Here is a 23,672-nt window from a genome sequence, read left to right on the forward strand (position 1 = left end):
TACTGACAGTAAACATGACGTCTAAACTTCATGCATGAGAAAGCGCACACACATAATGTATATTAGTTTAAAGGTACTTGCAATTGACGAGTGTATAGACCAATATATTTATATTTGAAACAAATCACAACCCTAAATGTGTTCTCTCTGATGTTACGAAACTAATAAAAAGGTGTTCAGCGTTGTTTTGTTTTGCTCTCTCTCTCTCTCTCTCTCTCTCTCTCTCTCTCTCTCTCTCTCTCTCTATATATATATATATATATGTATATATATATATGTATATATATATATGTATATATATAGATATATATAGATATGTGTATTCATATATTACACAGCTGGGGCTACAAAAAGTTAAACTCCATATTTCAAACTTCAACGAGTATATTTTAAAACGGCGCCACGGAGTCGCTCGATGTAGATATAAAATATAACTTTTTCTATCGGATACAACCATCTGTCATTCCATTATGAACAATATACATATCTACGTTTGTATTCGTGGCCTCATGCAGACAAAATGTAGCGACTCGAGTTGTGGCAGCATTAAACCCGTTTGAATTAACTTAGATGGAAGCATTAAGATTTCAAATAGGTAGGTATTGAAAGAGACATATATCAAGCCTTTCTTGTCGAGGCATGGAAGCAAGTGACCTATTTTGAGATCTTTTTGTAAAAAGTGGTGAATTGAGGTCCGTAGGGCGTTTCGACAACAAATTCCTTTCAATATGTCAGCCGCCTCCACTTCAAATACGTTCACTGAAACCAAGTCAATTGCCAACCCAAGTGACAAAATTGTGTAGTGGGCGCACTGAATCGTGGAATTCAATAGTTCAAAACAGCGCTTCAAGATAACAAGTGGCGCTATATATCTATTCACGGTCGATTGGGCCGTGGATCACTGTACACGTTGCCTGACTCCACCACACAATAGGAACGGTTAAACGTTCATCATTATCAGCATACATATGCATGGAGTTGTCGATCGTGATGTTAAGTCCGAACCTGCTCCTTGATTTACTTATACATGTCGTGTTTCACTTTATGCGATGAGTGAGTGAGTGAGTATGGTTTTACGCCGCTTTTAGCAATGTTCCAGCAATATCACGGCGGGGGACACCAGAAACGGGCTTCACACATTGTACCCATGTCGGGAATCGAACCCGGGTCTTCGGCGTGACGAGCGAACGCTTTAACCACTAGGCTACCCGACCGCCCCCTTTATACGATGACACCGAGAACATGCCCCAAAATTATAACGCCCCTATTTCTTAATTTTCTTTTTATGAAACATACTCCCAAGGATGTGTTTCACACGCAGTGTATTTCATCGTTTTCAAAGTCAGATAAACGTGGTCACCAGTGTCCTACCGCCGCTTAATTCAAGCCGCGGGGGTGGGGTTAGGGCGTGGCCCAAAGGTGTCATGTGGAACGTTAGCGTCAAACTGATTTGAAACATACATAAAATACAAAATACCCCACCCCACAACTCTCTATCAAAAGAATCATGAAATATGATATTTGAAAACGTATCTTATCATCGAATAAGATCGACCTTGATGTGCTTTACAATTCTTTAAAAGCATAATGACGAAATATTTTCGTAATATATTGACATGATCGTTTGCAAACACACATGTTATCCAAACGAGGATGTTAAACTTTCAAGAAATATATTATGCGCTTGCATTCATTCGTATTTGACATGTACTCGCTGTGATATAGAATGGCCTCTGTGTAAACAGGTGTGAAGGTTTGAAATCACAGGTCAAACTATAGGCTGACCTACTGGAGACGCGTCACATCACAGCGGTATTGACATAGGGGTGGTCTCAAACATTTTTGTCGAATTCTACCTTTGAGCTCCCAAATACTAACACACTACACAGAAACGTGTACCGAGAGCCCACAACATTTAACAAACTTTAAGACGCTTGAAAAGCCCTTCAATTTAATTACCACCATAATGCATTTATCCCACACGTATTTAATATTTCAGATTTACATACACCCCCTGACCTATGATCTAAGTAAATATATATCCTTTGCCACGTGGGAGGGGCAAGAAATCCGGGTAGAAGTGGGGATTACGACATACACTGTGGGAAGCAGACATTTTAAACGAGATATGACCTTATGAAACAGGTTTAATTCCACTCCTCGCATCTACCTATACATAGACCATGTGGGTGTACACACTAGACAGAATCTGATATGAAATATAACAACACGTCATGCACTGACGCCGACTTGAAATGTTTTTCAAATTGTATATTCTCAAATGTTCTACATACTTTTGTTGTGATCAATCTCAGGTGGAATTGAAACTTATACTGGTGAGTTTTCATTCAATTAGTTTTGGCTTTCTGTGAAATATTCAACACGTAAATCCACTTAATGAAATTAACGTTGACACACTCACCGTCGCCCCTTACCAGAACCGTGTGAGTTGAAGATATGATTGAAAACCCATCCGTCATAAACATGATAATTGACCTTTACCGTTATTTAACTCATAAAAGTCATTCGATTTAGCTTCCAGAAGAAGAAAATCAGATTAGTGCCAAAATCACAGCATCGCACAAAACGCCATAGAAACGATGAGGCCTTGAGAAGAACTTCATATAAACCTAAGCTGTCTTACCGCGGATATATAATAATACAACATTCTATGGTGCGATATGTGTCCCCGACGCGTATATTTAGCGTTTACAACCCCCTATAGAAAACGTAAAACACAAACATGCCCTGGATGTTGAGGATCTGACGGCTGTAGTCGTCCTAATGCGCCGTATTTCCTGACGGACAAAAAACCCATTTCCAAGCCTCTATTGATTTCATATTCTTTTGAAATTCTTCTTTTTGTCCCCGGTGGTCCCATTTTTTCACTTATAGTGTCGTGTTTTCTCAAATTGATTCAAGGACCGAGTACATTCATCATGTAGAGAGGCAAGCATTCTCTGAGGATTTGTTTACATTTTTATTCGTCCTCATCATCATTTTCTATTCTATGGATAATACTTCATACTTCGCCGGAGTTGTGGATTCAGCTTTCTCGTAATAAATTATTTAGCTCTTCGGAGCTGGGTTTGAATGGAAATAAGGCTTTATTCAAAACGCAGACTGTTGTGAATAAATTTTAAAATTTTAAAATAACGTTGCTATGGCGTCATTCAAAACCAATATTACCTACATTGACATGTTTACTGTATATCAATTCATAAAAACCAGAGTTATGACTGCGCTATAAGTACATTTCTGCATTTAAGAATCGGTACTCCGGGTTTCAAAATGTGCTTATTCAGCACATAGAGGGTAAAACTATGATTTTCCCATAAAACTACGCCATTTCTGCGACATTTCAAACCGAAAGGCACTAAAACCGCAGGTATATTCCCAATTTTCAACTGAGCTTAGACAATGGTGAGTATTGACGGGACATATTTACAAGGTAAACACAGAAAACCTAAACCACGCATGAAAAACGAATCCTGACTTTACCATTGGTACAAGTCAACCTCGTTTTCGCAACAGGTACGGTAAAGTCACGCGAGCTCTCGGGTTAAACGAGAGCTCGGCCTTATATCATCCGGCCAATAATTTTTGGTATTTATGAATATTGATAAAACTCTTAATGGTCCATTTTGAGCAAACATCGTTCCGGAGAAATGTTCAAGGGCTTTGTTATCACACGACGTGCTTAACAGAAAGACGAAGAACTATTCGAAAGTATTCGGAAGTATTCGGATGTGTCCGGAATGAAGTTGGTCTTATTCAACACGATATTGAGGACATTACACAACCGAAAGCAATGGTAAATAATATTTTTGGAAGATGGAACATAGCAATTATTTACAGTGGGATCTTTAAGGAGTTTGTTATCTATAAATGTGATGCGTCACCCTTGCGATTGTTTATTCTATTAATACTCTATCAGTGACATATTTTCAGCGCTATACATTACACTTGTTAGAACCTGTCTTTTGAAAATCACGTTATTTGGCTGTGTCTTGCTTATGCTGAAAATACCGTTAAATACATAACCGCAATATTGATAAATCAAACATTCGTTGACGCTCACGTGAGGCAGCTCACTTGACATATCGGAGGGTGTTGCTTGACGTCACAGTCAATGGTCTACAGTTATATCTAACGACCTGTAAACAGTAAGTGTTTGAGTTTGGTTAATACCGCTTTGAACAGTTTTCCAGTTATGTCACGGCGTGTCAGCTGGTCTGTCTCCCAAGCCCTTCAGAATACATTACAAATGAATCCAACTGAAGTCAAGAATGATTTGGGAAGTCTAGACTTCCTCAGCTCCTGTAAGTTAGCATAGTTCTAGGCTTATTTAAAAATACAAAATATAATCAAAATAAGATAACTATTTCTGGGACTAAATGTCAGCCGACGTGTCAGCTTAATGTGAGAGAAAAGCCCCAAGTGATGTAGGTCTCAGATCAATTTGGTGAACACCACCAGCACGTAATTGTGCTGACAAACTCAAAAACATAATTAGAGTGAACCGGGATTCGAACCCACGATTACGTTTTAGACACGGCTTGGTGACGCAGCTATGCACAATAATAAGTCTTATGATAATAACACTAATAAATAATAATAATAATAATAGTTTAGGGGAATACCTGTCTAAAAGGGTATGTTTAACTGCTCTTGAAATATGATAAGTTTAGGGATTGTTTTATTTCTAGTAGTAGATCATTCCACAATGAGGCTGCTGCATATTTGAATGATCTTTTGGCCATTTTAAGTCATTACAGCTTGTGTTGTTGAGATGAGCATTTTGTCTCTGGATCGGAGTGAATGTGTTGGTTGATAAGGAGGTAATAACTCTGGGAGATAGATGCTGACTTGGTTGATGGATGTCATCGTATCCCAATTGCGTGGATCGATGCTCATGATGTCGATCACTGGATTGTCTGGTCCAGACTCGAATATTTACATACCGCTGTCATGTAGCTGGAATAGTGTGGCGTTAAACAACAAACAAACATAGTCGCCTTTTACGGCAATATGGGTTGCTGAAGACCTATTCTACCCCGGATCTTCTCGCGTGCCCAACATGGACTGACCCGCTGTATGTTTCCAATGTCAGTTGTGCTGTATAAAACCTTATTGTTGACTAGACAACCTTGTTTGTGTGGACCTGGACAGTGCTGAAATCACCAGACCTATTGAATTCAGTTGGCACACTAAACTGCCTTTTAACAATCACCACGCTGCAACGTGTGCATGGTGTCTACACTCCGGTCTCCGTCCTGGATCACACACTAAGTAATCTCTAGAGGTCATGACATAATCCGACACTACGAAAACATGTTTAACATTCAGAGGTAATACATAGACAGTCACGAGAACAATGGTGCTTGTTCATACAGCGCCCACAATGCTGTGGATACTGTTATGCATCGCCTGGCAGGAACTGTACTATGTTTTTAAGTCGTTATAACAGGTAGGCTGATAACTTATGATGTCACTGGTGAAATGTAGACATGACTAGACAAGGACACTGCTATAACAAGCACCTAGGTAGAGATTGTATTTATGTTGATTTGGCGAGTATGCTTTCACTCTGCATATCGCTCGATTCTAGCAATATCACGGCGGGGGACCCCAGAAATAGGCTTCATGCGATGCACCCATGTGGGGAATCGAACCCTGGCAGTGTAGTTACGGGCGAACGCTTTTAGCACTTGACCATTTCTCGGAATAGCAGGATAAGATATTTGAGCATTTCTCGGAATGGCAGGATTAGATATTTGAGCATTGCTGGGAACGGCAGGATTAGATAATTGAGCATTACCGGGAATGGCAGGATTAGACAATTGAGCATTACTGGGAATGGCATGTACAGACGAAATAGAGGTAATTATAAATGTATGGGGCGAATACGGCGTCGCGACCACGTGGCGAGGCGAAGCGGGCAGTACGAACACGTTGCGGGGCGAATACGGGGCGTGGAGAGGTTACCTACCCTAATACCTTCATTAATCATGCCAAATATGCCACCAGATGACCAATGTCATGACATTACATAACCATGTGCGGACAGCTCCGAAATGCGCCCAGAGCCATCGGTGTCAGCACAACTACTTTCTTATGAAAATACATCCGTTCCTGGTACGAATTCCAATAGTAGTCCGTACCGCTGCAAGGATAAAGCCTGTATTCTCATAACCTTCACGCAAAGCACACAGATAGAGGTTGAAGGTTACGCCTGGCAAATATAGGTGCATCTTTTAAATTTAAACCACAGCTCCTGACATAAGGTCCATGACATTTGGTGAAGGCATTTTCCCGCCTCAAATCCGGGTGCTGCGAAACACAATGCACAGCGAGAAATCTATGACCCCGTGACCTGATGAGACAATCGGAGGGTGGTACGATTATGCTTATATCTCTCGCAGCAATGGACAGCGGCCATTAACGACATAAAATGATTCCCTAAGTCATGAGTGACAGCGTCAGACTCACCTCCGCCAAACGACCAAAGCTGAATCGCGATGATCTTTGACCTCTCCGTCTGCCGCCATATCAGACAACCGGCACTCAATACATCCAAATCAATATATATCATTTATAGCTTTTGAATCACAAGACTTGTAAAACGCCAAACACAATAAGGAATCAAGGGCAGAAGTTGCTGCTAATTCGGATTCTGGAGTTAGGTCATGTGACTAATTTGGCTCGCAGTCTCTTTCTTAAGAGGTGTTCATTTCAGTGAGTGTTTTTGCACTGAAGACATCGTCAGTCATCGAACAGTAGAGGCTCCCGAGGCAGCGTTTTCAAAATGTGCTTTAATTATGCCTTACAACGCACTCTCAACTAACGTCAGGCAGCCGAGGAAAAGAAGCTAAATTATAGAAAATGAGCCTTCTCGAACCAGATTGCAGCATTTCGGGAACACGTTGGCAAACTGGTTCCTTGTAGCAGCGAACAGATTCTTTGCGCTAACACGGCTTACTGTATTTGTAGACAGGATCCCAGCTGGGCCTGAGGCTGGGGTTGGGAGCAGATCACATGTCGTATCAATTAGCCAAACAGAGTGGTGTATAGCCACCATTTGCATGTTACCAAAGACTCTCACTAATCAAAAGCGCGGGTCGATGGCAAGACGCAAAAGATGAATGGTCACAAAAGATGCAGAGGCAGGATAATTATAGTCAGTGAGAAATAAATCATGATGGATTAGAGGATAATGGTCGGGCCTGGCCCTGATTCCCTGCAGATAGGCCCTCCCAGAGGAACTGCCATATACACCAAAAGATTTATTCTCGACTATCATATGTGCTGCTTACCAGCCAGAGCTCTGTTCCAGTTCCTGGTTCTGGAAGCTAGTCCTGTATCCTGTTATCCTCAAACATTGAGATACTGGTAATCACGCTTCTGATTTGACTTTTAAATTTATTCATGTAATCGCAAATTGACTGAAATCGTGCAGATGAATACGTCATATTCAATACTATCTCGAAACTGCAACTCAATATGATGTTTTAAGGAGGAACTTGAGAAGGATTTATCATCTGAAGATGATCAGAAGGGATAATACCACTTTCGGGCGGGTCCAGCTTAACGTTTGTGGCCAATATCTAATTACGTGAAGGTCATTGATGAACATTTATTTGTCAAATATCAACTATTTTAGATTCAGATATTAGAATGGAACACTAATACGTGTTTGCACTCCAATGGTGGGTACTAAATTAGTAGCTACCCTCTCCCCTGTGAGTAGGACATTGCGACTGGAAATGAAGCATTCCTATGGATAAGCCAAACTCAGACAGGCTTTAAGCGCACTACGATCACGGCAATCAGGACAAGGGCGACTTTGCCCGACCCCCGCAGGGAAAGGCTTTATCGAACCCACGATTCATTTACTTCTAACTTGGTCAACAATTTCCCATAGATACAATGTTGCAGTTACACTATAGGGAGAAAACGTGGTCATACGTGCAAGATAACATGTATGGTAGCTCATTTGGAGTTTTAACTGTCTTTATTCATTTTGACCCGAGAGCGTGTGGTGACAGAGTATGCATTAAACCTGACCTCAGACTTGCAATACAGTGCAGTGCGTCTGGTTAGGGAGTATAAATGTGAGAGCTTGTCAGTCAAATAAGTGTTTGTAATATTTTGTTTTGAATAAGGTTATGAGTTCATGATTTGAAAGTGTGCACATTTACAAGGTTTGGATAAAATGATATGTCGTACTAATTAGATAACGGTTGTGTGGTTCTGTAGTATTAGGATGGAGGGTGGTTCTGTAGTATTAGGATGGAGGGTGGTTCTGTGTTATTAGGATGGAGGGTGGTTCTGTGTTATTAGGATGGAGTGTGGTTCTGTGTTATTAGGATGGAGTGTGGTTCTGTGGTATTAGGATGGAGGGTGGTTCTGTGATATTAGGATGGAGGGTGGTTCCGTGGTATAATGATGGTGAGTGGTTCCGTGGTATTATGATGGTGAGTGGTTCCGTGGTAGTTGTATTATGATGGAGGGTAGTTCCGTGGTATTATGATGGTGGGTGGTTCCGTGGTGTTATGATGGTGGGTGGTTCTTGGTATCATGTATACTATCACTTTACTAATCAGGTCTTACCACACCACATCAGTACAGCCTGGCGACAGGAATAATGTCTCAAAGAGTGTTATGAGCCATTAAGTCACTGTCTTATTGTCCAAAGTTCAATGGCACATTTTCACAAAGAGTGGGTGTGAGTTAATAACGTACGTCACATAAGCAATCCAAAGCCACTTTGCGACAGGAAAGTTTATCTATTTTACTTTGAATAGTGAGTGAGTATGGTTTTACGCCGCTTTTAGCAATACTCCAGCAATATCACGGCGGGGGACACCAGAAATGGGCTTCACATAATGTAACCATGTCGAGAATCGAACCCGGGTCTTCGGCGTGACGAGCGGACGCTTTAACCACTAGGCTACCCGACCGTCCCTTTACTTTGAATAAATGCCAACAGAGAATTGTATAGAAACATCACAGATTATGCATAAACTAAACCAAACATCGTCAAGAAAAACATGTTCTGAAAAGATCCGGGCGATGGGATAACCCAGTGGTTAAAGCGTTCGCTCGTACCGCCGAAAATCCGGGTTCGATTTCCTACATGGGTAAAATGTGTGAAAGCCTAATTCAGGTGTCCCCCACCATGATTTAGCAGGAATATAGCTAAAAGCGGAGTAAAACCATACTCGTGCACTCTAAAGAGATCCAATTTGCAATGATTTCAATACATGTCCATGTATAATGACTGACTAATGTGTGTTGTACCTTCCTATTGCGAACGTACGCCCAAACCTGCCAACGTTACGATAAGATATAGAAAGATAAAACGCTAAATGTGTGTCCAAAGGTCTTGTAAGGTTCCGGGCAGATTAAATCCGTAATACACACCCTTACACCCGACTAAAGATGGGTGGTTATAATATGTAATCTAGTTGACTGGTGTCATCATACCCATATTGATAGTTGTTCATGTTATCAACCACTAGTTTCGATTTTCTATAGGTCACCGTGAGCTATTACCCATTTCAACAAAAAGCAACAATCACTCCTATGGACTAGGAAGCAAGTTGTGTCCAACACACAGGGACACAATGCAGCAAGCATGACACAACCTATATTGAATATTGAAAACATAAAAAAGATATCATTGAATTACAGCAGCTGTTACCGAAACTAAAAACTGTTTATACATCTGAAAGGTGGCGTGCATATATCCATACCGGCAGATCATTACGCCACAGCATACAGTTACAAATATATCCAGCTTATTACCATAACCGCACTTGAAACAGCTGCATCACAGCCAATAAGTCCTTGTCTAATTGCACAATTAGGGCGCAATTGCAACATAACGGTAAATTCTCTTGCCTGTGACATTAGTATATCTATCATGGGTTGGTTATCTACTTTCATGGTTATGTAATTTCACATGGAACTGTGTCGGCCGAACTCAAATTACATAAAGTCACGACACGTTACAACACTAACGTAGACACGAGGTTTTACACTCAAGTATTCCTTCTTGCAGCATATAACATTACAAGATGGTCGGTGACCTATTACCAACAAAACTGCAACCTTATGTAGAACGGGATACCAGTGCTGTGACAGAAAGGCGTAAATGGCTAGATATTGCTACAAACATTATTCAACATTCACTGCTGTGATGTAACTGATAGACAAAACATATCATTACGTATTCAGTTCGTATTTTGCCCGTGCCACGTCTTGTTATAAACATGAACTGCCTTGGTTAAAGGACTCGCACAACAAGCTCAAGTATGCATTAATGTCCTCATCAATCACGCAAATGAGATGAAGCATCACCAATATGGTTTCTGGCGATGCTGAAAATGTCTGGTATGTTTTCTAAATGCTAATCAAGTGCAGATCGGTTATATATATATTTTCATGTGCAGTAATCTTAAAACATATGCAACTACATACAGTAAACATACACATAGATACAGAAATAAGCTTGTCTTGTTTTTTATCAGTTTGGTGGGGACCGACCTGCGGTGACAGGGTGAACACTTTCACTATTGTTCCACGTTGACATTACTTCACAGATACCTGTACAAGCTTTGATTCAAAGATACAATTGATTTATCAGAATTATTTTATCCACAACACATTACTTTCAGAACACACCCCATGTCAAATAAACGGTCTATATTTTTGGGACACAATTTTTTGGTTCCAGCATAATGAACAGAGGCTTTCATTTTTTGTACCATATTTGAAACCAAAACCAGTCTAAACTTTCGCCGTGAGCGAGCACTTTCACCACTGTGCCATCCGTCATCTGTAGGGTGCGGAGATATATAACCGGATTCAGTACATACCGGCACTCGTACGTACGCGTCATAGGCCAATAATTACATTGACACCAGATACGTGCTTATCATCTTGGGTATCAAAACATGATTCTTGAGTCTAACAGTTGACGTGTCACCAACACGGATATCCGTCAAGTGTTGCACAGTAACATCACGACATGGTAACTACAGTTACATCAGCATTTACGAGACAGGTGCAGGGCCCTCGCTTAATAAGGCTTCGCCCTGATCAAGCGGCATCGAAATTCGTCTGACATATTAACCTGCTACTGACTCGAATATTAGCCGGGGAATCTGATGGAAATAACACTGCTTGTACTAATGTTTTGTCTCAAGTATATAATAGTTCCTGCCCAAATTTATCTGTGTCATATATTTATTTCCAATTGTAAATATGTAACAGCATAGCTTGGGGGTAATTATATAAGAGAGGATCTGTCTAGTGTCGTGTGACAGTTGCTTCTCTAACACTATTAATTGTTTACATGCATGGTCAAGACGTCATATACAACGGTCTAATCGAAGACTGGTTATAGTGGCGACCGATAAACGACATTTATTCACATATGTATGTAGCATAACACACATATACAACGACCCCGTGTGTCAAAACCCCCTCCGCGCGCTATCATAAACACGTACTGCAAAGCAACAACGATATCTGTACAGTCAAATGCATTGACATGATAACAGCGGTGACGCTCGGCGGATCAGATCCCCCGATTACAAACAGGTCGCAAGATAAGACGACCGCTAAATATACTCCATTCTCATAGTACGTACCTTTTTCCCAGTGGAACCTAACAGTGACGCTCGGCTCTTCGGGTCAACATCCACGCCGGTTTTTTTCGTCATTCTTCTTTCGATGTTTTAACTTCAATTCTTCCTTCCTAGTCCCTGTGTGACAAGATGGTGTGATACACTCCTCAGAATTCACAACAATAAAAATTTCCTAACACACAATATGTATTTCAAAACCCGGTGCTTGACGACAAGGCGTTAGCATGGGAAATATGCTGAGCGCCCTTTCATTGAAAACTTTCCATCCGGAAACCCATTAAAATATAGGTTGAAGCGGGAAACGCTAGACTCGCCTTCGCTGGAAGGGGTAATGTGTACACAAGCTTGACCACGGGTCACTGAGATAGCAAGATGTCCTCTCGTCACCACAAGCTGCTAGGCAGACGGCCTCCCCATGTCGCCATTTTGTTTTACCTGGTCAGGTGATTGACACGAAATAGAGTTGTGCCAGTTTCAGTCAACTCGGCCCGGGTTGAGCAATACGAATGTGAGTCGATACAACTATTATGTATTGACAATAACAACAAATTGAGGATTATTCTTTAACTACCTCCATTCAATTAACAGAAAATAGTTCGGGCAGATCAATAATCCCCATACACGGGGCACGATCCTCCAGGTAAACATGAAACTGACAGGTAAAATGGAGAATTACTTTCACAATATGAAAGCCGAACTTACCGTGAATATCCTCCACGGGTGACCTACATTCCTCCAAAACAGAGCGTCACGTAAGCAATGTATTCCGTCACGTGCGAGGCGATATCCAACGCCACAACTCCATACACCTGAAGTTATCTGTCAGACCAAGCGGACTATATTGTATCGCGGAGGGAGACGCTTGTTGATGTCAAGCCAGCGTGGGACTACGTTTGTCAACTGGAGTCTGTGCATTCACCCGCTAGATCTGGTAGTGAATATACGTCCTGGTATTCACGACCCCTCGAGGCATGGCAAACCGTGGCCCAAGAAATGAGGGTTGAATCTCGAGAATTAAAGGGTCGAAACTGGCGAAGAGTGAGAGCTAGTGATCAATACAGCCTAGTAAACCAGAAGGAGGGATTGCTGCGAGTCCACAATAGGTAATTAAACATGTGTGGTTCTCACGCATGTCAATTCACAAAGTCCGTGATGAGGGCCCAGATAGAAGAAGGAAAAGTCTTTATCAATACATATCTACCAGAAATCGACATCTCAAAAGCAAAATGTTGATTTTTGTCATCGAAAACTAACTCCCTCAGTCGTGCAAGGCGCCTTACATGCGGCTGAAGTGATGCCAGAATCATTTAGCCACTCCAGTACAGCATCGCTACTACAGTCGATGTCCGCAAATAACAGAAATTGATATCACACCTCTGATTTTGAATTGATCACGACAATACCGCACAATGCGATGGGAATTAATCCATTACCAAACGGTTGTGATGGTTGAAAAATATGCTTTCTGTCATTCCAGGGACATTTTCCCAATATCTTGTGTAGAGGGGTGAGAAAACAATTCGTTCTCCTCCAAGCGCAATGTTCAACATGAAAGAGAACGACGTTCCTGTTCAAAGTCCAGCGCACCCACTGCCCGCTAACGTGATAATGCTGGGTGCATTAATTATCTCGTAACAGCACGTCAATAAAATTGCCTCAATAAGAAACACGTGCGCTACGTGTCGGGAGAATACCTGCACATGCGCGCAGATGACTGACCTCATCGCTGGCAGCGTTAATGAAGGGTGGGATGAGGATATGGAAACAAACCTCGGCATTCACCCCAGATAGTGAACTACCTGCAGTCTTAAACTAGCGCGCATCTGTAGTCCATCTGCTATAGACACCACACAGACAACCGACATACTAACAGACACCAACATGAAAGCCCAGACGAAAGAATGAAATCTCTAATTACCGGGGAAAGTCGTGCAACATTCTCATCACCCCCTGTGCCTTCCTTGCATAAAACCATACTGCTTAATCCCGGCATTTCTGCTTATTAACAACGATGCAATTAGTTCCATAAATACTTTTTCAATTATATATTTATGCGTGGATGAACGAAATATGAACTTAACGAACGCCATAACATGGGATCCGTAAATCATTGGTAAACGGGAAATAAACCTGCTCTTACGTAATTGTATATATTTAGAGCCGAAATAAGGTTTGAATCCGGGAAAATTACGAAATGTGTTTAATTATATATGTTTAGATGATGTCCAAACATAAATGATAATTATCCTATAGCCTATTCTATTCATAACCTTATCCGCTAAGTGGGGAAGCAATGATGGAGAGATAATTTGTAATAATCACTACAGGTATGTCGGAACAGAATTGACCTAAACCTTCATATATATATACACTCATTATCACTGGATCTGTCGTCGGCATCTTCCAGTTATATCTTACATGTGTAGATATATTTTTTAATTATTTACATTTTTTAGTCTCTCATAATTCAATGAGAGATTGCTCAATATGTATATTTTATCATGTTCCGTTTGTGAGTGAGTATGGATTTACGCCGCTTGCAGCAATATGTTTGGAACAGGTAAGTGATTATAGCAAATTACAGTCATATCTTGGGGGGAGGGGGGGGGGGGGGGGGGGGGGGGGGGGGGCGTGTGGTCAGCAATATTAAAGGTTCAAGGCGACCTCTCACCGGGTGTAACTACATAGCGCACTGTGGGTAGTCGCCTGCCTGCCAATTTCCCTGTCAAATTGAGTATAACAAAGAGACATGCATGTGTTGTCTCACTTACTTATATTGGAGATTTAACGTGCGTTTTCCGACTGCAAGCGTATGTCGCACACGGGCCCGGCCAGGCCATTTAATGTGTTTCCAAAAAGGGGAAAAGTGAGTTTGTGCAACCCAGGAGGGGGGCTTTAGGGGTTGCTTATATAGTAATTATGAAATTTTGAGATTTGGAAAGAATGCCAAGAGTGGGTAGGGGACGAACTAAGGGAGCTGTGTGTGTTGGGTGGTTGTTAGATAAGGTAGTTTTGGTTTTAATATTTTATTTGGGGTTTAAATGCGACTAATTAGTCATGTTTTAATTAGGTATATGCCTAAGGCTTTGAATTTTTCTAATTTATTTTGTGGATTTAGGATTGATTCTAGTGTAAGTCCCGTTTTAAGATTTAGGGTGGTCTGTAGTGTTGTTCGGTGTGTTTGGTGTCGTAAGTTAATCCCTTAAATATACACACCTAAAACGACAACACACTTCAAAGGGCACCGCGATTCGCTTTGCTGTGAATACCGGGAACTAAAAAGTCGCCTTCATGCGAAGACACAATATTAAATAATACCACAGACAGTGTAGTCAGCAACATTAAACCTACATCGCGGAGACTGCAGTCAGCAATATTACAGTTATATCTGTGGGGCATGTAGTCAGCAATAATCCATGGTACCACAGCCAGTGTAGTCAGCAACATTAAACCTATATCACGGAGACTGCAGTCAGCAATATTACAGTTATATCTGTGGGGCCTGTAGTCAGCAATAATCCATGGTACCACAGCCAGTGTAGTCAGCAACATTAAACCTATATCACGGAGACTGCAGTCAGCAATATTACAGTTATATCTGTGGGGCCTGTAGTCAGCAATAATACATGATACCACAGACAGTGTAGTCAGCAATATTAAACCTACATCGCGGAGACTGCAGTCAGCAATATTACAGTTATATCTGTGGGGCCTATAGTCAGCAATAATACATGATACCACAGACAGTGTAGTCATCAATAACCAAGCAATATCACGAGAACGAGAAAATTACACCAATATCAAGACAATATCCCGGCGAATGTAAAGGATCGAATCTAAGAAACTAGTGGTTGATACTTCGAGCATCTATCCTCATCTAATCGTATCTCACAACCAATTACCGGGATAATATTTGTGAAAGTTTTGTCTCCGCCAATCTATGACGTCGGTTCAGAGACCACGTCAGTTAAAGTGAGTTATATGCAAAACCATTGCATGTGTCTACCTATCTAAACGAATATCCGTTCTCGCAGCGTACGTCAGATTATATGCTCCTCTTCATTGACATGTGTATAATCTGTATTCCAAGATTTGTTTCCTCGTATTAGCAGCGTTACGGAACTACCTCATGCTCTAGTGTCAGGAGATTCCACAATTTTAGTCCTTTAGATCTTTTCCAAATAACCAACTCGAACAACACAAAGTCGTCTAATTGGATTCTAAAAGACCTTAATAGCTTAATGGAGATTTCAAGTTTCAAAATCTTTTTGACAAACATGGCTGGTTTTGATCAAGAAATCTACGAAATGTTTGAAATGAATCTAAAAACAAAAAACGTTAATGAGACCACCTCGAACATTTCCTTAATAATGCCTTCAGAGGTAACAACCCGGACGCGAACAGGTATTATAGTCCTAAGATACGACCAGATCACTTACCCAGAAGATGCCTAGCTGTCCATATATTTTACAACAAAACGCTTACAACATGATTAGAAATGGTCTCCAAATATGACCATAAACATGTTCTAAGTAAACGTCTATTCGAGTTGGCACGATGAAGGCAAGATACCCCTAAACGTACGTACGTACGATAGCAGACGTCGAACTACATGCATCTCGGCATACATTTATGAAGTCAACTTGCATCTAAACCTGTAGTAACTGATTATCAAGTGTGAATTTAGCTTGGATCTAAGAGTAAGTTCAACTTGGATCTGAACCTGCAGCAACTTATTATCAAGTGTGAGTTCAACTTGGATCTAAACCTGCAGCAACTTATTATCAAGTGTGAGTTCAACTTGGATCTAAACCTGCAGCAACTTATTATCAAGTGTGAGTTCAGCTTGGATCTAAACCTGCAGCAACTTACTATTAAGTGTGAGTTCAACTTTCATCTAAACATGAAGCAACTGATTATCAAGTGTACGATCAACTTGGATCTAAACACGAAGTAACTGATTACAGAAACTGCATTTATATACCAACGGATGTACCTCCTACTTACAAAGAAATATTGACCAATGGACTGGACATGAAGCAGAATGACTGACCTCACACGAACAAAAGCGGACTTCCAGCTATGTCCGAGATACCGGTGAAGGAGATTGGCCGATCATATCCGACTGTGTGCGATAGTGGACGTGACGGACACTCACGAGAGATTCATTACCACGATCTATAGCTGGACATCTGTGATGACTGGACAAAGCAGAACGATGACCTGGACGTCACTGTGACGCGGCGAGCAACACCATCTCACTAACTAGATGTATGACAGAGTAATATTTGATTGGGACTTACCATATAACTCTCTCACCCACGATCTCCGGTCAGTGAAGACAACGCAAGAACCTAAGAAACATGTTTTTTGTTTTGTTTGTTTGTTGTTTAACGCCGCACTCACATTCCAGCTTAATGACGGCGGTCTGTAAATAATCGAGTCTGGACCAGACAATGAAGTACAAATACTGTCTTCATTTCTTGTTTGTTTGTTTGTTTGTTTAACGCAGCACTCAGCAATATTCCAGCTGTATGACGTCGGTCTGTAAAAATCGAATCTGGACTAGACAGTCCAGTGATTGATATCATGAGCATCGATATATGCAAATGGGTTACGATGACATACATCAACCTTACCACCCAATCCTTTAATCGCCTCTTACGACACGCATGGGTTGCTGAAGACTTACTCTAACCAGGATCTTCAAGGCTAGTCTTTATGTCTAACTGATACACTCTTGTGTGGTAATGCAAAGGCAGATAACCGTTTGATCTGCACCGTTTCCCTGTGTAGAGTTGCGTCCCTTGGCTTCCAGGATGTTGTGCCCCGACTATGACCCTTGGTCTGCCAGCTCCCACCCACGTTGGTTTGTTCAAATGATAATGAATCATTACTATCTAATTGTCAAATTATGTTATTGAGTTTCATTTCACTGAGACTATATGCTCTCGAAGGTACATTTAACTTAAATGTCTCAAGGACATAACCCATGTCTTAAATTCACAGCCCCAGGACGGCGTGAACTGAATCTGTGTGTCTGTCCACCAGACCGTCAAGCCACACACTGATGGTATACATATATACATCAGCAAACAAAAGGACTGTGAATAGTAATAAGGTATTCGGGGTATTTTATAGGCTTTTTCTCCATGAGTGTTCGGGTGTGAAATCTAAAGTGTTTGTGTTAAGTCACTATTCATGCAGTTATGCTAAAGTATTGAGTGAGTCGCTCTCATGTGCATTTAGATGGGTAAGAAGCTCGTCTTTGTGGAATATGTGAAAAGTATAGAGCATTCTTGGCGCTGAGCCACACATTAAGAAGAAATGGAACTATCTTGTCATAAGATCCTGTAATTATAAACACGAAACACTATAAACGCTCGTCGCTGCATCGGTAATTTATCACCGAGGACAAAACCGAACAGCAGGCCATAGATGAGAGAGCCTTGCTTAAAGGCGCTTGGACCAGTATTCCAGTTATATCACCATGTGTCAGATTGATGTGTGAGGAAAACCCAAAGTGATGCAGGTCTTAGACATTTACCACTTTAGTGAAACCCCCGAGCACGGTTGTGGTGTTGACAAACCCAGAATTGTAATCAGAGCGAACCTGGACTCGAATCCACGATCATAGGTTCCTGGCACGACTAAGGGACGCAACTCTGCACTATGGATCACCCGGTCTACCAATGTTTAACAGAAGAACGCTGGATTGTTTCGTACCGAACGCGACTGATTTGAGTGTTACCGTGTATATATGTAGTAACCATGAGTAAGTTCACGAATTATATCCCACGTTCATGTGAGGCACGAGTGGCCCAGCACAGAGTTGCGTCCCTTAGGGGTGCCAGGATCCTATGACCATGATTTAGAATTCCAGTTTCACCCTGAGTGTTTCAGGGTTGGTCAGCACCATCATATACCCGTATTTAACCAAAGTGGCAACGTCTACGACGAGCATTTTTATTTCGAGCCTTCCTCCCACATCAAACCGGCACGCCGTTATAAAACTGAAATAATGTTCCAGGCGGCATTAAACTAAATTCACTCATTCAAGATCATATATCGATCCTGTCGGAAACACCGTGAATCCGACAATTTTATCAAGTAAACAAATATAAATGAGCCTATTTGAATTCACTAAGATGTCAAAATGTAAAACTGTGAATTAACAATGCAATCTTGTGACCCGGAGACGATGGTCTACCACACCGGTAACATATGCAAGCACTGCGCATGTTCTTATCACTTCCTGTTCTGTGAGTTAATGGTTCCTAGAAAGATTCCTGGGTTGTTGATTCAAGGTCCGCCAGATTTCAACACAAATAAAGCGAAAATATTTCAAAAAGACAACTTTTCTTCCCGATCCTTAAAATTTCAAAATACCAAAACAAATGCAACACTGTTAGTTGAAAACTAAACGGCACACCAAAAAATGCTCCCGTGAACAGATGTGTTTTTATTCCGTCCATATAAAGCTTGCAATTACAAGGGTAGGAAAAAAGGGTCATTTTGCCCAACAGGAAGACCTGTTCTGATAACAGTATTGTTGCCAAAGTCCTGGCACCGAACGGTCAATATAGGCGCCGCATCTGAAGGACACTCGAGCTGCTAGAGAGCTATTGATGAGCAGGAATACAACATGCGCTAAATCTGATAAGCAAATAAAGCTCCTAACAGCAGTGATCGGGTTTCTTCGTTTGCGTTAAGAATAGAAACATTTATATTATTGTATTGATCAAAGCAGTCGCTAACTGATTATTCAATCACGATTTTCTACCTTCCGTGAATTTGGCAGATTGGACTGTCGTTGCTTCATCAATGATGGGCCTTTATTTCACCATAGAGCCTACACACGCATGAGTTCGACAACACTGTTATTTTAGTTGAGAGCGACTGGTAAAAGATTCCTAATCTCGCTTTGAAGGTTAGTCGCGTGGAAATAATTCGCTCAGGAGTTCATGAATGGCAACACAGAATTGCCGGCCTGGGTGATGTTCTGCCAGCACAGATCGAACTGAAAGGAACACTCTTTTGTACCCTACCCGTAATATTGGGATCTAGGTCGATATCGGTTAAAGGACTGTCAATATGGAACCGTCCTTGGGTGTCGTGTCGTGTCTGGGACAGCTAACTGCCTCCAATCACTGTAATTTCTATTACATTCTCGTGGGTACGGTACCAAAAAGATCCTTGGGGGGTCTCTATTGTATTAATTCACATCGGAGAATATGACGATGCCATACAGTAATATATACAAAGCTCCAAATATGGGGCTTAAAACATTAAACGCCCACACAGACCAAACCAGCTCAAGTTTGACTTCATCATTCCTGTTCCAAACGTCATACAGATCAAACACGCATTTGGTACTGTTGCTGTTTGACTGAATCCAACAGTAAACCCAGAAATCAAATATGTTGCCATGGTTACGTTATGTCGAAAAACATGCTGTGTTAATCATTTGTGCACAACGTTGTTTGGAAGTTATCATTCTTACTAATTGCTTTTAAAATAAATGCTTTTAAAAATATCACTTTCCTTAATATTCCTTCAGAGAATGCTAGTTTGGCGGAGTGATGCTCCCTGTGGATTTTAAATCTTTGAAAAAGCCAAGACCCCGTGTAATCAAAGTCAATACAGACATACATCATTTGCTTGAGACAAATAACTTGAGCTCCGGACTGTCGATTCCCACTAATAACATTGACAACATCAATACGTGGGGGAATCCACTTAAAATACAATTTCTAATTCTTCTAATCCGTAGCTCGATTTCTGAATTACTTTCGAGAATTATGGCGGAGCAAAAACAGAAAGTTTGAAAAAATGCAAAATGGCGTTTTCAAATCAAACAATTCAATGATTTTGCGATCCTCCTTTCCCCACGACTGGTTCTCGTTGTGTTCCCGTGACGCTGTATGGAGCTGGGTGTCTAGAAGGTCAAGCTGTCGAACGTTACTTCACAATTCGGATCGATATGCTTTAAAAATTCTCGCAAAGGACGCATTACGTACAGTAAAGATTTTAACCCTCTCAGCAAATTCTATACACAAGAACTACCTAACCTCGCGGTCTTAATGCACTCCGCTCCAACAAGAAAATGCTGATAATGTCGAGTAATTCATACCACAGACGTTTTTTTACACAATTTCGTTAAAACAGACTACTCGTTTGGAAAGTACAACATATAAAATCCATTTCTGAACAACACCCCGGATTTGCATCGCAAGGGGTCCGTTCAATCGGGGGGGGGGGGGGGGGGGGGGGAATCTCCAAAATCCTAATTGATAAGCTGGGGGACGTCCTTCCGATATAACAATGGGCAATATAAGACTTCTTCAATTATCTCATGAGAAAAAAACAGCACACTCAGACCAGCAATTAAAACAATCTTAAGTTACGTAATTTTTTCAAGTGGCACGGCTATCCCCAGTGAAATTGATCGCAGGGATATCAACATCGTACTTGAGAGCAATCGCCGTCTAGCCGTCAATCAACTTCAACAATGTTTTCACAATGTTGTCAATAAACTTATGCTATCTACAAGCATGGACTGCACGTGGGCGAGACGGTACGCGGAGCTGCAGGAGAGGTTGATGAAAGGTAATTGTGGAATATATTTGATGACACGGTTGGTTGAAGCGATAGCTGTGTTACATGAGAGAACTACTCTTTATTATGTATGTCTAGGTTTACGACCACCCGGCGATAACCGGGTATATAGTGTCTCATATACTTCATACATCTTCATCGCGTATTCTTTATTTACACTAAAGATTGGCTCGCGTTTTTATTTTGATCGTGTCATATTCTGTGTTCAAGGTTGATGGGCACGCTGACACACGGGGACATATCGCTTCACACAAAAGTTGTCGACCCGTGTCCACCTCGCTATTCAGGGTATCTAAAAGAGTAGGTATGTTTTAAGTAAGGTATCCATTGTACGAAGTAGTGCCCCCCCCCCCCCCCCCCCCCCACACACACACACACACACACACACACCACCAAGGAGAACGGGTATGACGCTGATAAGTGGCCATGATATGGGATTCGAACCTCGATCCAACATTTGTGAGATCTATGATTTGCTTCGCCAACCCGTGAATATCTTACACCAGGTCAGATTTACAAACATAATAATAATAAAAATATTTATAATAATAATAATAATAATAATAATAATAATCATCATCATCATCATCATCATCATCATCATCATCATCATCATAAGTGCATTTATAATGCGCCAGATTCCATTCACAAAGTGGATGCACATGGCACTACACTATTTATTACCCCGGTCAATGGATCAGTGAGCACTCGATTTTCATTCTCAGCTCCCTGGGGAGTATACAACCCAAGCTGCCTGTTAGGCGCTAGAAGGTTAACAGCCATCTTACCACCCCATCCTTGTGTTTTGGTCTTACCTTTAAACACCGCTCAACTATCCTATCTATCCTATATAAATAAAGATATTGCGAACAATATCTGCATCTATCAACGTACATGTACACTTCACAATGAAATCAGGTAATATGACGTCACAAACAAACAAACGCCATTTTCCCTAAGTCCAAGAAAAAACATTACACAACAAAACCCACACGTAGCGATATGACAGAACCAGTTTACCAGGTATGGCTTTGCAGTGTTGTACACGAATACGATCACCAAGGAATATCGAGACGAAACCACTCGGGACAAATGAGTGTATAGTTTGTTAAACACAAGCTAATGGCTGCCGTCCGCATTAATCGATTCGACCGTGTATGTCCACGCGGGCCGGTGTGTTGACAGTCTACCACAAAGTAAACAAACTGGGTTTATCTATCTGGCCCTCCTAATGCATGTACCTCACGCGCGCATGTGTGGAAACTGGGACATCGACAGCTTCAGGGGTCGGCGTGAACTGTGTCCACCCTCGCTGCAAAGTCGCTATTGTGACAATCAGGGCATCCAAAGGATGAGCGAGTTTAAAATATTCCTCGGTGCTCTTGTAGCCATATAGCGAATCAGTCCATGAAATAATACCTTGTTTTATGATTCGGCCCGACCCTTAACCCTTCATGTGTAAATTCGGAATTGTTTGCTACAAGACCATATTTGGTATGTTTTAGTTTCTTCATATAATAAGAATAAATCTTTTTAAGTTTTAAAAAACCCAACTAAAAATCAAATAAAAAATTATTAAGCTTTCACAACGTTCAAAACAGTCACCGAACTTTCATTGCATTTTTTTATTGATACTTCGAGAGAATATTTTTAAGCATGAAGCTAAAATTAATTAAACAATAAATATTTATTCAAATATGGAGACGTTCAAAAGATCACAGACGCTTCGTGTGACAGATTTTTCACATGCAACTGGTTGTATCTTTTACAGCCTGTCCAAGTTTGTGCTGTTCTGAGATTTAATTATTATTTACCCTAAGGTCGTACAACTTTGTAAAGACCAAACCCCCACGTCAACGAGTCGGGTAATCAATGACGTAACGTGCCCTTTCCTCCGCCGAGAGGGGTCGCTGTGTAACATTGTGTAATGTTACATGTTCACTGTGATGCATAGCTGTGCTTCGTCATCTTACAGCAAACGCGACACCTGGCCGACTCACTGAATGTATCCCTACGCGCTGTTGACACAGATCGATCGCAGGCGGGGAATTCCGCGTGCTACTTTTCTCGCGAGATCTAATTCGCGATTTCTGTATCGGCGAAGATAACGTTTTTTCTCGACAGATATTATTTCTGAGTAATTGAATCTGTCATAAAAGGATTTTGGTTTCGAGGACTGATTTCAGTGTTAGTGACAACGTGTCAACTGTGGATGTGTTTTGATGAGATTAAATTGGATGATATTTGATTTTGATATTTATACTTCCGCAGATAGTGAAGATTGACAGAGACATCGGTATTATGATGCACAAGGCTATTCATTCATAATCACCCATAGTCAATCTCCCAAGAGCCTTATCTTGCGTAGACACAAAAACAGCCCCCCCCCCCCCCCCC

General features: G+C 41.2%; 1 protein-coding gene across 4 annotated transcripts in view; it reads right to left on the bottom strand.

Moving 5' to 3' along the window:
- LOC124120428 (tetraspanin-18-like) overlaps window positions 1-23,672 on the bottom strand; it is a 103,329-nt gene that overhangs the window by 30,226 nt on the left and 49,431 nt on the right. Inside the window, exons 1-2 of one of the 4 annotated variants that reach the window (XM_046483245.2) lie at window positions 12,360-12,642; window positions 11,661-11,774 (exon numbers count right to left, since the gene is read on the bottom strand). The exons of the other annotated variants lie outside the window; for them this stretch is intronic. Coding sequence (XP_046339201.1) covers window positions 11,661-11,732 — 72 coding nt within the window. The 5' untranslated portion in view covers window positions 11,733-11,774; window positions 12,360-12,642. Of the gene's footprint in view, window positions 1-11,660; window positions 11,775-12,359; window positions 12,643-23,672 lie in introns of those variants that run through there. 4 annotated transcript variants of the gene reach the window in all.

The sequence above is a fragment of the Haliotis rufescens genome, unplaced genomic scaffold, assembly GCF_023055435.1.
Source record: "Haliotis rufescens isolate VD_foot unplaced genomic scaffold, xgHalRufe1.0.p SCAF_2, whole genome shotgun sequence".
In the NCBI taxonomy this organism is placed as follows: domain Eukaryota; kingdom Metazoa; phylum Mollusca; class Gastropoda; order Lepetellida; family Haliotidae; genus Haliotis; species Haliotis rufescens.